At 39.2% G+C, this 13,969-nt stretch overlaps 1 protein-coding gene across 1 annotated transcript in view; it reads right to left on the reverse strand.

The window, feature by feature from the left end:
- Positions 1 to 11,668, reverse strand: part of LOC117402132 (adhesion G protein-coupled receptor E1-like) — a 47,740-nt gene extending 36,072 nt beyond the window's left edge. Inside the window, exons 1-3 of the mRNA XM_034913664.2 lie at positions 11,572 to 11,668; positions 5,965 to 6,054; positions 1,796 to 2,004 (exon numbers count right to left, since the gene is read on the reverse strand). Of these exons, the coding sequence (XP_034769555.2) occupies positions 1,796 to 2,004; positions 5,965 to 6,054; positions 11,572 to 11,593 (321 nt within the window). The 5' untranslated portion in view covers positions 11,594 to 11,668. The remainder of the gene's footprint in view (positions 1 to 1,795; positions 2,005 to 5,964; positions 6,055 to 11,571) is intronic.
- Positions 11,669 to 13,969: the final 2,301 nt, after the last annotated feature.

The following is a 13,969-nucleotide window of genomic DNA, read 5'->3' on the forward strand; positions in this document are numbered from 1 at the left end:
TAACATGACAATAAAGGCATTCATTCAGCATTCATCCATCTAAGAAAATAAACAGGGTCTATGGGTAGAATTGTATATAGTTTAAAAAATATGTAGTTTTTGTGTAAGATTTATAATTGAGTGTTCAAAGTTGTGGATGAACATATGCTAAATAAAATATGTTCCTTTCTTAAAGTAAGTTAGCTTTTATTTCTCTTCATACAGGAACATCTTCAGTTTCAAATAATATTAATGTAGTATTTCGATGGTATAGAGGCTACTTGCTTTAGCATTTTGTTTTTGCACTGTTCCTTTTTTTGGTGCATGTTTCTAAATTTGGAATGTTGATATTTGTAAGCTTCTTGCAATATTGATTAATGATTAAACATTACTAAGTCCACTTTTGTACTTCTGAAATAAAAATAAATAAATACATCGGACAGTTTGATCATTGTATTTAAAAGCGTGGGTCTGCAATGTATTTATTACCGTGTTAAGTTTAAAAAAACTTTTTTTTATTTCCAAAGTAGCCCAGATTGACACATTTAGAGCTACCCTGGAGATTAATCCAAACTAGTGTCACTTTAACATGAAGGGATGAAAATTCAGATCGGTAATTCAAACTAGTCTCACTTTGACATGACATGACATTTCTGGTATTGGATGTTCTTCTTTATATTGGCTTCGGGTAAAGTGAAGTGTGTCAAGACAACCCCAAGCCGAACGCGAAAAGGTTTCGGCTTTATAAGGTCAATTAACCCCAAGCCGATGGAGTCAACCTGATGGAGATGGGGTGGTATTTCGCCTTGGGATCCCAACATATCAATTAGAAAGAGCTGGTCCCTCCGTAAGGAATTAGGAGTAAATAGCACTCTTCATTCGGATTAGTATGTTTCTGGCAAGGGATTATTAGTACATATTGCTGGTAAAAGGAGGGGGAGATGGTAAAGGAGAGGAATTCCTCAAAGGTATATCAGTCAGTGGAGTAGCTAGGGAGTGGTTTTAGGGGTTTGAACACCTCCCCGAAATGAATTATTCAACTACATGGGACAATAAAAATAAGCCATATGCAAATATTCTCGATCCATCACCAGAACCCCCGTTTGGGTCGGAATGTGATCTTTTTCACGGTTTGGGGTTCGGGTGCGGGTCAAATAATTTTCGGGTCAGGCTCGGGTCTGAATTTGAATCACCAAAAGCGTTTTCTGTCCTTTCAGAGTACTCGTCTGTAACCCTTTCCCAATTCATGTATTAGAAGGTAAATGTATTTCCTGCACCAAAGAAGGAAGCAATTAGGGAGGAGTCAGATGACTAAGCAGTGTTCTCGGATTGTTTGATACGTCGCAAGATCCTTTTATCACATCTGCTTGGTGATATTAAAAATGCCTGTGGATGAGGTGAAACAAAAGATAGCGCAGGGTTAATATCAGGTAGTGGATAATAGTTCAAAAGGTAAATCAGAAGTGTGGAATTCTTTTGGAATCAAAGCGAATGAAAATAATGAACATTTGACTGGATTCGTTGCTTGTAAAACCTGTCATTATGTTTTTGTGAACGACAGCCACAAAACTGGAATCTCTGTGAAAGCACAGGTGTAGCTCCCTTTCAACTGGAAAGCAATAGACGGATATTTTATAGTAAAGTAAGTAGAGATATGTTAATGTTACAATGTTAAAATATAACCAGACAACTAGAGAAAGCTACCACGCTATATAGCCTACGTGTAACTCATGCTGCTGAGCCTGTCATAGTGATTGGGCCCTGTTCGCCTCCTGCACTAGCAGCAGCACAGAAAATGACTCTTTTTAATACTAGCCTTCCAGTTGTCACGATGCAGCCCGATCCAGATGCGTCCAGCCGAAGCATTTTTCGTTATATTGTACAGGTGCTCTGCTTCTTCCTTGGTGTACACAGTGACCAGGTCTGTGTGATTGCTTCTGCAATGGTTCTGCGCTTCAGTCCAGGTCTTCGGAGTTGTCACTAAATGGTATTGTGTGGTGTCACAGGAGGGGACAGTACAGAGCGCTGGAAAAAGAAAATACTGCTTAGAAAAGCTGTTCATGTATAGAAAACAAAGGCTACTATTCAAAACATTTCTTCACACAGAGAGTGGTGAGTGTATAGGAATGGACATGCTCATTCATATATTTTCTTACTTTTTTTTATATTCACGTATTAACTGTCAAATGAACATGTAATGTTTGATAAATCTCTGAAAGCCATTAAGAAGCCTGTCTTTGTTTCATTCTTTCCCTGGTACCTGTTGACGGGTTAGTTGTGGGTCTTTTTCTGATGTAATATAAAAAAAAATAAGAAAGAACAAAAATTAAAGTGTTCTTCATTTCCTCATGATTAAAGCCCTGTGAAAATCGTGGAAATTTCCTTTAAAATTCACGACAGTGTCACGGGTAAAGTATCGTATTTCACGGAATGTGCATGGAAATATGTTACAAATTATTATGATTTTTTTAAACAGCAAATATACAGATAAATGCACTGACATCAAAATTAACATCAAAGTTACTCAAGCACTTTACAATAGCTTGCGAAACGGTGTTTTGTAATTAACTGCCGTAGGTAATGTGTATCTGCAAGGACAGCTTTCAGTTCTAGTACGTCAGGTGCATGTTCACCATTTAGGTCTTGCAAAACAAATACAATGTTTGTAACCTACACTGATCTCGTGCATCAGTCAACTCGTCAGTGACCACTGACAAGCAACCAGGCTGTTTTACCAATTCCATAATCTGCTGCTTGTGATACTCGGCAACTTTAGTTAAGTATTCATGTCTCAGCTGGGCTGATGAAGGAATCACTCCACCATTTGCTACACTCTGTCAGAAGTATTTACATAACTTACGTCCAATTTTTCAAAAGGGATATTTGCGCACACAAACGCCTCTGTCAGGTCAAAATTTAATAAGTGGACTTTTGGAATATGGAAGTCACTGTTTTTTTGTTTCTTTGCAAGTAAAGCAGTCACAGTACTGGTCTGGAATTCTGCCTTTCTCTTTTCGGTGAATCTAAATGCCTGTCAGTCTTGGTAGTGATCTACAGTAACGTTGCAGGACGTACAGAAGAGCTTACCTCCATCGCTGTGTAAAACTCCTGCTGGATACTGCTTTACATTATCTGCTGCAGACACATTTTTAGCCTTTTTAGAGACATCCATTTTCTTGTTTACAGTGTGTAGTATTTTAATTTCCCGTTTTGATTGCATATAGTCACATGACATAATCATGTGCATGGCGAATATTACACACAGGATTTTTTTTTTTGTATAAAATACAAATAATTATTAAATTATTTTTATTTCTTAAGAATATTGTAAAAATCACAGTATTGGGCTAATTTCCAGATTACTGCGTAGCCCGAAACCGCGATTTTCACAGCGTCCTACTCTTAATGTCCTGATGTTGATTTTTTTTGTGTTTATTTTTATTTTACCTTTGTCTCCAGCAAAGCCCATTTATATTGTTTCCACACTTCAGCAAAATGAATCCAGGAGTTGAATCTGCTATCAAATCTGGGAGTAGTTAATGCGGCTTTGCTGCCTGTTCTGTTCACACTAGAACCTAATCCCAGATTTGATGGAATTTATTTTTATGATGCAGTCTATTGATCATTGATTATTATTTTTATTATTATTATTATTATTATTATTATTATTATTATTTATTTATTAGCAGATGCCCTAATCCAGGGCGATTTACAATCGCAAGCAAATACATTTCAAGTGTTACAGTACAAGTAATACAATAAGAGCAAGATAAATACAATGACTTTGGTTCAAGCAAGTACAAGTGTGACAAAATACAATTCAATAATACAGCAGATAACAGTGACAGTGATAGTTACATCAAGATATGATTAAATACAAAATACTACAGATTAAACACTTGGCAGATTACAGTACTCTGAAGTACAGGATTAAATGCAGTAAAATAGGGGAGCGAGGGTGGAGAAGGAGTGGGCTCTGGAGGCAGGGGAGCGTAGAGGAGGTAGAGCCAGTCTTCTAGTGCAGGCGGAGCGGAGAGGTCGAGTGTGGGTGTAGGGAGAGATGAGGGTCTGGAGGTAGCTGGGTGCAGTCTGGTCAAGGCATCTGTAGGCTAGTACAAGAGTCTTGAACTGGATGCGAGCGGTGATCGGTAGGCAGTGGAGTGAGCAGAGTAATGGAGTTGCGTGGGAGAAGCGAGGCAGAGAGAACACCAGGCGGGCAGCGGAGTTCTGGATGAGCTGGAGCGGACTGGTGGCGGACGCAGGGAGGCCAGCCAGGAGGGAGTTGCAGTAGTCTAGGCGGGAGAGTACCAAGGCCTGGACCAGGAGCTCGGTGGCATAGTTGGTGAGGAAGGGTCGGATTCTTCAGCTCAGAAAGAATCGGCAAGTGCGTGCCAGAGTGGAGATGTGCTGGGAATAAGAGAGGCAGGGAGGGAGAGAGTGTGGTAGATTCCAGAGGAACAGAGATAGAGAGATCAGAGGAGGGGGAGGAGGAGGGAAAGAAAAGGAGGTCAGATGAGGTCAGAAAAGGAGGTCAGATGAGGTCAGATTGATGAGCTGGGACAGGAGTGAAAGGAGTCCCTCTTGTAATTTGCCCTCCCGACTACTGGCAGCGCTGTGCAGGAAGGACCGAGACACAGGAGAATGGCTGAGTCATGGTTGGGGCAGAAGCCACAGTGGTGGTGGCCATCTTAACTTGGGGCAGGACCTCATGGTCGACCCCCATTATTGCAATCAGCTGTGCTGCGCTCGACGATTGGCAGAGGTGGGGCAGTGCACTGATTGCAGGGGTGGGACTCGGCACTATTTAGGCTGTGGGGTTCTGCCATTCGGTCTCCTTGTCCTGGACTGAGACGGTTGTGCTGCGTGAGCTCTGTGAGTTTTGTTCATTTGTTTGTTGTGCTTATACCCAGACTGAGGATTCCCAGGCTGGCTGCCTCCAAGCCCGGAATTCCCCCTGTGATCCTTGGCATCTCCAGGAACTACTTATCCTGCTTGGGAGAGGGAGCCCAAGCCACCTGCTGTGCTGTGTGGATTATTGAGATACTACGTGGCAGTGTTTCTGTTCTGTGTAGACTATTTGTTTTCATTGCAAGCCTCTGCTTACCATAGCTGGTAACAGAGGCAGTTTTTTTGTTTGTTTGCTGCAATTGTGTGGAAACCCACTGCTTGGGACTTTGTACTTTTGTGGGTGTTGTAAATAAAATCCAACCCCAACTACGTGCTTCCTGTCTCCATCACTTCTGTGTCACATCACTTCCTCCCATAACCCACCACATGAGCACATTGCTCTTGATTGAAAATATGAATGTGATGATTGTCTACTGCTCTTTTCTGTACTTGGTGAGGCAGCCTGGCTTTTATTTAACAAGCCCTCCGTTTTTAAATTCCATAAAACACACCCATCAGATCATGCATTCATCTGTGTTTCTTTTTTTTTTTTAAAACAGGGAGAGGAGTTTTATTTGTAATGTTTATTGAATGGCATTCTATTAAAATACTAGCTTCCTGATGTTTTTATGGTGTTAGTCTGTTTAAGGGCAGCAGTGTGCAGTAGTGGTTAGGGCTCTGGACTCTTGACCGGAGGGTTGTGGGTTCAATCCCTGGTGGGTGACACTGCTGCTGTACCTTTGAGCAAGGTACTTTACCTAGATTGCTCCAGTAAAAAAAAAAAACTGTATAAATGGGTAATTATATGTAAAAATAATGTGTAAAAAATAATGTAATTGTATGTAAAAATAATGTGATATCTTGTAACAATTGTAAGTCGCCCTGGAGAAGGGCATCTGCTAAGAAATAAATAATAAAAATATCACACCAGTGTTAGTATGCTTAATAAAAATATGCTTTGTGTTATTATTATTATTATTTTGTAAGTTAAAATAGATTTCTCTTAAACCTATTTTTACTCAGTTAATTTGCTGGCCACACTCCCCCACCGGTGAAAACAAGAATCAAATGTTTGGAACGTTCTTCATTGTAACTTACCAGCACATGAACCATTTAACAAGGTGAATCCAGCTTTACAAGAACCGTCTGCCAAGGAACAGCACCAGAGCAGCAATCCCACAATGATACCTGAAGACAAGGAAATGGAAAGCACGTTTAGACACACTGCAACAATATGGATAGCACAAGAGATATGAATTCACACTCACAGGGAATTCGTGTTCAGTGAATTTGTACTATAAGAAGTCATCTTCAATAAGAAACTGCTACGTTTGTCTGGAGCCATGTAGAAAATGTGGTCAAGCATGCTGGTGTATTGAACCTGATTGGTTTCAGGGTTCAGTTCCTTGTGTGACAGCTTTTACATTTCTGCCGCCATGCTGGGTAAATCACTTCAGTAATTTTAACAAGGAGCTGACTTACATTCTTTTGTAAGTACTAAAAGAAATGTAATAAAGACAAAGACACACAGCACAGATGGCAACAAGCTGCAAAGCAAAGACACACATGGGAACAAGGTATGTTGAACCCTCCACTCTGCATGATGTTTTCTAGCTTGTGAAAACCATGTTGACCCCTAGGGTGGCTGAGTGGTCATAATGAAAAACCCGGACCCTGACTCTCTCTGTGAGGGTGTGCCGAGTGGCTGATGTTAAACAGGGAGGACGCATAACCAAAAGTTCAGTTAAAAAAAACAAAAACTTTATTTGTAAACAAAAGCAAACGTGTTCTTTCAACAAATAACTATATACAGTAATCCTTGATAATAAAAATTATAAAAAAATTGGCCAGAAAACAAAATCATTATATACCTCTGTGACGGAAATATAATGAGTTCTGGTTTTCTTTTAGCGCTCCTAAATTACGGAGTGCTCTGCTTTCGTTCGTCAGGGAAGCTGGGCATTACAATATTTAAGTCAAGACTGAAAACATACTTTTATAAAATGGCATTTTTATCTTCGTGGGTTTTAATGTAACTTATTTGCTACTTTTTTAATTTATTTATTTTGTCATCTGTTATTTTGAATATGTTTTTATTTGTGGAAGATAATATGTCTGGGGACTTTTATTTTAGTGTATTGTGTTTTTTGTTATGTACAGTGCTGTGTGGTACTTCGGTATGGAAAGTGCTATATAAAAGTAATTAAAAAAAAAGTAAATAAATAAATAAATGTTCATGGTGTAAGGATTTTAGATGGTATTCGTATATGAATTACATGGAGAACCACCACATTGTGTGCAAATCCTCAATTCACCATTATCAAATGACTGCAGTAAATACTGAAGAAACAGGCAACACTACCTCTAAACACAGCTACGGGCTGAAATTGATTGCAAAGCAAGACACTTGAGAGGAAGTTATCTGGTATGCTGGTGAAGATAAGGCATATCATCTTGCAATCTGGCAGGTTAGTCAGGAAGCGGTAGAAGAATTTACACACACACTGACACTCACTCACTCACACGCACACACGTTTGTATTCCTATATTTGTGGGGAATTCTCACTGACTCAATATATTTTTATTTACTATTTTTAACTCGTCAGACAAATCTCCACATAGGATGAAAGTCAACAACAAACTAAATATTTTAAGGCATATTTAGTTCTTAAAAAGGTGTTTTACCAAGTGGGGACGTCCCCACAACGTCGTTTTTTCAGGAGTTACTATCTTTGTGGGGACATTTTCTCAAATTTTGTCCACACATTGATAGTAATACCCAGGGCCGGCGCAAGGATTTTTGCCGCCCTTCCTTTTCATTCTTTTTTAAAATTCTTACAAACATATATATATATATATATATATATATATATATATATATATATATATATATATATATATGGCAATATATATATTAGTAATGAACCGCTGCGTTGGAAGTGAAACAAGACTCAGGGAGACCAGTTGGGATTCCAAATGTGCTGCTTTTAATTACTGCACTAAATAAAATCAGCCTATATGTTAAACACACTGTAGAGAAATGTGATGATCATGTATACCAAGGGGACCAGTAACTGGAGTGAGAGAGTTTTACAGCTCCGAGTGGAGAATAAATTGGGAATACGTGTGAGTTTGAATAATGTGCTCAGTGAACTATGTATAGAAGGTAAAAATGTCAAGTGGAAATGACTGAGTACCAAATATAAGTTCAAAGACATGGTGTGACGGGGCACACCCGCCCCTGTGTGCATATGTGTTATTTTATATTATTTGTATTCGTGGTATTGTTGTTATTATTATCGTTTAAAGCCTAGATGGGGTTAGAATTCCCTATTAATAGTAGGGTCAGCATGTAAAATACCACGGCATCTGTGCTACATCTGCTGTGCTGTATGTTGCTCATAAAAAAACTGTAAACTCATTTTTATTTATTTATTTTTGTTTAACTGCTTGCAAAAGTGGTGGGGAGGATGATGTGAAATTAACCGCTGGCAAGAAATGATAAAGTTGATAACACTTTCATTTCAACATTTAAGCACAATTACTTCATTAGTCCAACAGCATCTGCTATAAATCGAGTGCAGGTTCTGGGTGTGTATAAAACACAGACTGGATTATTTTACTAGAATCTGTAAAACCTTGCCAAACTAGCTGCTCCGTTTCTAATCTCATGTGCTAATCTCTAATGTTTCAGTTTTTGGAACACAAAGTATACATTTCACAGAAAACACGTTTCTCAGGTGTGATTTGAGATACACGAATAACTTAACAGGTATCAGTTGAATTCTTAAAGGAGAGTGTAAAAGTCAGAGTAAAAACACCAAAAATCAAAAGCCCATATCATAACTAATAATATCATTCTATTTTTGTTAAACAATCATCAACTATCTTTCAATTGATTGGACTATATTAATTTAATGTTCAAATAACATCTAACACGTTAATCATTGGGGTCTGTTCAAAACAATAGAGTATCTACTACTACTGTCTAAATACAGTGTTTAACTATGAAGAATTGGAGTGACCTTGTGTGACAAGAAGGCTGTAGTGGATGACTTCAGACCAGAAAGGAATACACAGAGACAGTAGTGAAGTGTGTTGAAACTGAGTCGCGGCAGCACTCAGTGTTTTAATTGAACAAAATAAAAGGTTTAAACAAAACAGAAGACAGGACACGGCACTTGCACCAAAATAAATAGACAAACAAAACGGATTAACACTACACAGACGGTGGACGGACGGACGGACACACAAACACGGTGAGTAAGAATAAACAAACAAGTATCGTGCCTCTTGCACGCAATAGCAATTATTACTACACTTTATCTTTCTCCTCCTCTCTCCCGTTCACTACTCACCGAACACCCAACCCCGAGTAAGTAAAACGTGCATCTGTATATACTGTTGTGCCGGGATTCAATTACAAATTACTTATTCACTTGAATCCCAGCACGTGAATTAATTATATGCAACCTCGTGCTCATATATTAAATATTTTAAATGCACGTGAAGTGATGTGCAATCCTCGTGCTTAAATACAACTATACATTTTAAATAACTCGTGCTGCACACACCCATTTATATCCCGTGCAGCCATATCTATACACCAACATTAACACACCACACGCAACATACAACACAGAAATGCACACAGGGGCGGGGCACATTGCCACACCTTGTCATTTTACTTTTTTAAAGAGGAAAATGCAATGATTTAGAACCGTTTAGATCAGCGGTGGCCAATACGTGGATCGTGATCCATGGGTGGATCGCAAAAGATTTTCAGTGGATCTTGGGACAAATCAGAACAAACACTAGCATATAAGCATACAACAGTTTTTATTACAGCTGATGCGCAGAGCCTTCTGTGTCGTCCAGTAGCACAGCTGAAAATACCCCAACAGTTTCTGCATGAGACTAACAAAATGCTTGCGCGAACATACATTTTAATTTAGGCACACGTATGCGACTAGAAATTCCTAAAGGTTGACTATAAACAATAAACGTGATTTATTTTTTCAGCTGAAAATTATAAAACAAAAACAAACAAAAAAAAAACTCACAGTCGGATCTAAACTCATAGCTCAATCATAATGTATACTGGGAATGTAGTTTACTGGTGTCCACTGCCCACTGTTAATCACACATTAAAAACTACAACTCCCATAACCTGCCAATTTCACTGATTTATCAGTGCGATGGCGACTCGTTTCCAGGCAGTTTGTCAAACCAAGATGAGGAAAATAACAAATTAATAGATGTCGGCGTCTTTACAAGAAATGAGCAATGCAGGTATGTCAGAAGATGAAAGCGAACAGGGAGCTTCTAGTTAGCTACAACGTGTTCACAGTTGTAAAATACAAGTTCAACCAACAGTGGCTAAAAGATTTTCCCTGGCTTAAGTTTGACAAAAAATAAATAAATAATGTTTTGCACATTTTATCAGGATGCAGGGGAACTGATGGCAGGCAAGACTGCATTTTTAACAGGGAGCCAGAAGTTCAAACATGAAAATATATTAAACACAGTGCTTCAAAACGGCACACAGTACAAGGAGAGGCAGCCCAGCCCGCTACCATAAACAGCAAGCAGCACATTCTGAGGAACATGCACCAGACAGCTAAAAAAAAGTTGTCCTTTTTAATTTTGTTGATGCACAAGTGTTATGTAAGACAGGAGGAAAAAGAGATCTGTAGATATTCAACAATACATTTGAGCAAAAATTGTATTATTATTTATTTATTTATTTATTTATTTATTTTGTGTGTGTGTGTTTGCGCCCCTAAAGTTCAGTGCACGTCTATCTTTTTTTTTTTTTTTAAACTTAGGTGCACATGTTACTGAAAAAGTTAGCTGTAGAGCGTTTGTTATGTTTTTGTTGTTGTGATTGCTTTGTTTTATTATTGCTATTACATATTGGACACTATTATATTAAATCCCGCTGATAATTGCTGGTCATAGCTTACTGGTGGATCGCGGAGCCCGTTGAGATCCACCAAAATGGATCTCAGTGTTTGGTGTTTTGGCCACCACCAGTTTAGAGCAATTAAACAGAAAACAGTAATATTTATCGGGTTTTTTTGACAGAAAATTGAATTTCAATTTCTCAAACATGAATTGGGGAAAAAAAAAACAATGCTGTTCACGGAAAAACTTAAGTAAGCTTCATTAAATTTAGCTCTGTACCTTAACCCCTCTTCAATCATAGGTTATGTAGTTCTTTGACAAGAGTTTCAACGAGAAGTCTTAGAAATATTGAGAAAAATTTCTTACTGTGTAAAACATTTTTATATCCATGTGTAGCAGCATTTTAGATTTGTACTGTTTTAAAATTAGGTCAAATTTAGTATATATTTATAAATGCAGTATTAAAGGTTTTTCGATTTATTAGCTACTAAATTACATTCTTTAACCACGGTAGATATCTTATTACTGTCCACAGACCCTGATTAATTTAATTTAGGTAAAGTAGGGTTAGTGCTGATCTGTAAGCAGCCGTCAGGAAAGCAGACTAACATTTCGGCTTGTGCTTTCATCAGAGTACCTGCATTGCCGGGCATGTTGACACACACCTGTGACCGAGCACCTTGAAAATAGCTCTGCTTTCACACCTGATAAAAGCCTGTCCACAATATAGATAGAATGGTTTCCTACCTGCTTTCACACAGTAACAGCCTGTCTGCTGTACAGAGAATGATTTCCTACCTGGTTTGCAGTGAGCCTGCATGTCTGCAGTGTTCTCAGGAGCTGCTTTGAGCACGTCCGTGTGAAACTCTTTTAAGCAGCTAGTCTTGTTAATGCTTCCACATCAGAGTGTAGTGGTTAGGGCTCTGGACTCTTGACCTGAGGGTTGTGGGTTCAGTCCCCAGTGGTGGACACTGCTGTTGTACCCTTGAGCAAGGTACTTTACCTAGATTGCTCCAGTAAAAACCCAACTGTATAAATGGGTAATTGTATGTAAAATAATGTGATTTCTGTATAATGTGAAATAATGTATAAATGTGATATCTTGTAACAATTGTAAGTCGCCCTGGATAAGGGCGTCTGCTAAGAAATAAATAATAATAATCTCCATCCCGACCTGTGAGGGTGCGGTATAACAGGAACAGTGTGCCCTGGACTGGATGGTTTGACAGTTCATTCCAGGGTCAGTCGGAAGTCAGCCATCCAAAAAGGGGGCGAAGCCACAATACTAGAAGTCAGCGGATTACTGCGGTAGGTGATGTGCCAGTCATGGATTGCAGGTGACGTGATTGCACTCGCTACCAAAAGGGGCGTGACTGAAGGTATATCGGGATGTGGCTGAGCGATCTGTTCCTTTGTTATGGTCACTAACTGTTATTTGTCATTGTAGATGGCTAAATATCTGGGAGCTGTCGCTGTTAAGCCAGCATCAAACCCGGACTGCACAGCACTGCTGTAATCACTGTTAATATGTATTCACAACACCACTTGCACCCGGAGCACTCACTGTTGGACTGGTGATCATGCAGGTGTTTTAAAGTGTGTGTATTATTTTGAGACTGAACCCTGTGGTTTTGACTGGCTATACACATGGTTGTGTATAGTCAGTCCTATTATTTAAAAGCAATTAATAAAGCTTCATTTTCACCATTGAACTGTTGTTGGACTGTTGTTACTGAGCACTGCATCACCTCTACATCTGTGCACTACAAACCACTTTGCCACAAGCATACATGATTAGGAACTCGAATCCTACCGTATGCAGTCTTAGCATGAATCAGTTATAAACTGCACAAGATTCTCAAGATTCATGTAGCCCCATTATGTGCTACCAGTATGGTCTATTTAGTCTGTCTATTTGGTAGGGATATATACAACAATACAACAACATACAATTGTCATGATGTGAACGTGTGGTTTGCAGTGCTCAGGGGAATAGGTGATACAGGTGCTCCAACAACGACAGACACAAAGTTACATTTCAAAACAGTTATTTATTTTGTTCTCTGTTTGAGACCGTGAAATAATAATGCTGACTCTACCCAACTATGGGTATTGTCAGCGTTTAAACCATGGGGTCCCAAAATAATAATACACAAAACAACACAGACACGGTCACTTCTCCTGACAGTGTATGTGCTCCGAGTGCAGGTGCGGTGCAAGGTAATTACAGTGACAAGTGATGCAGTGTAGTCCGGGCTCAATGCTGGCCTGTAGTGACAGCTCCCGGTTCGTGTTAGCCGTCTATCAGTCACAAACACAGACAGTTAGTTTCCACAAAACAAACAAAACACTTAACACTCACGATTGTTTTTTACATAGTCTGTTTCCTTTTTGGTCAATCTCGTAACCACATCAAAGGAACAGATTACATCGTCACATCCCAAATTATACCCTTAGTGACACCCCCTGCAATAGCTAGTTCAGTCACGTCTCCTCCAATCCATGACTGACACATCGCGTACCGCTTTAGGGCGATGATGTTGGGCATTGTGACTCTGCCCCCTTCCTGGCTGGCTGGCTTCCGACTGACCCTGGAATGAACTGCCAGACCAACCGGTACAAGGCAACAGAGTTATATTCCTGTTATACAGCGCCCTCACAGATCGGGAGGGAGATTGTTGACTAGGATTCATTCGCTCTCTGTCACACATGATTATTGGAAAAAACATATAATCACTACTGTCAAGAAAGGGTGCATATTCCAAGCATATATAAATTATGTCAGTGAGTGAAATTATACTCTGAATAACAACCATATCTTTTGCCATTCAAAGCAAAATGGAATGAGGCTTTCCTCAGTCCATTCACACTTTCTGTTTTAGTGCATCATAGAAGTCATTCACACAGGTAAACAAAGTGATGTACAAAAATTGTGGAAACCTTTGACCTCCCGGTCAAGGGCACTGAATACCAGGCCCTTCCTGTTTTTGCCTTTCAAAGCAGGAGTAGAGCTGATCCTCTGATTTGGAAACAATTTTGTACAAATACGAAGTTAGGTGTGAACTTGGCGTGTGCCATTTATAAAGCAACAATTACAGATACTGCAATACAGTATTCTAGATGCTAGACTCAGTGACTGTTTAAACTTTTCAAGCATATACTGTATATTATTCCGAATCCCAATTCCAGGCATTTT

This window comes from Acipenser ruthenus, chromosome 34 (assembly GCF_902713425.1).
Source record: "Acipenser ruthenus chromosome 34, fAciRut3.2 maternal haplotype, whole genome shotgun sequence".
Classification (NCBI taxonomy): Eukaryota; Metazoa; Chordata; class Actinopteri; order Acipenseriformes; family Acipenseridae; genus Acipenser; species Acipenser ruthenus.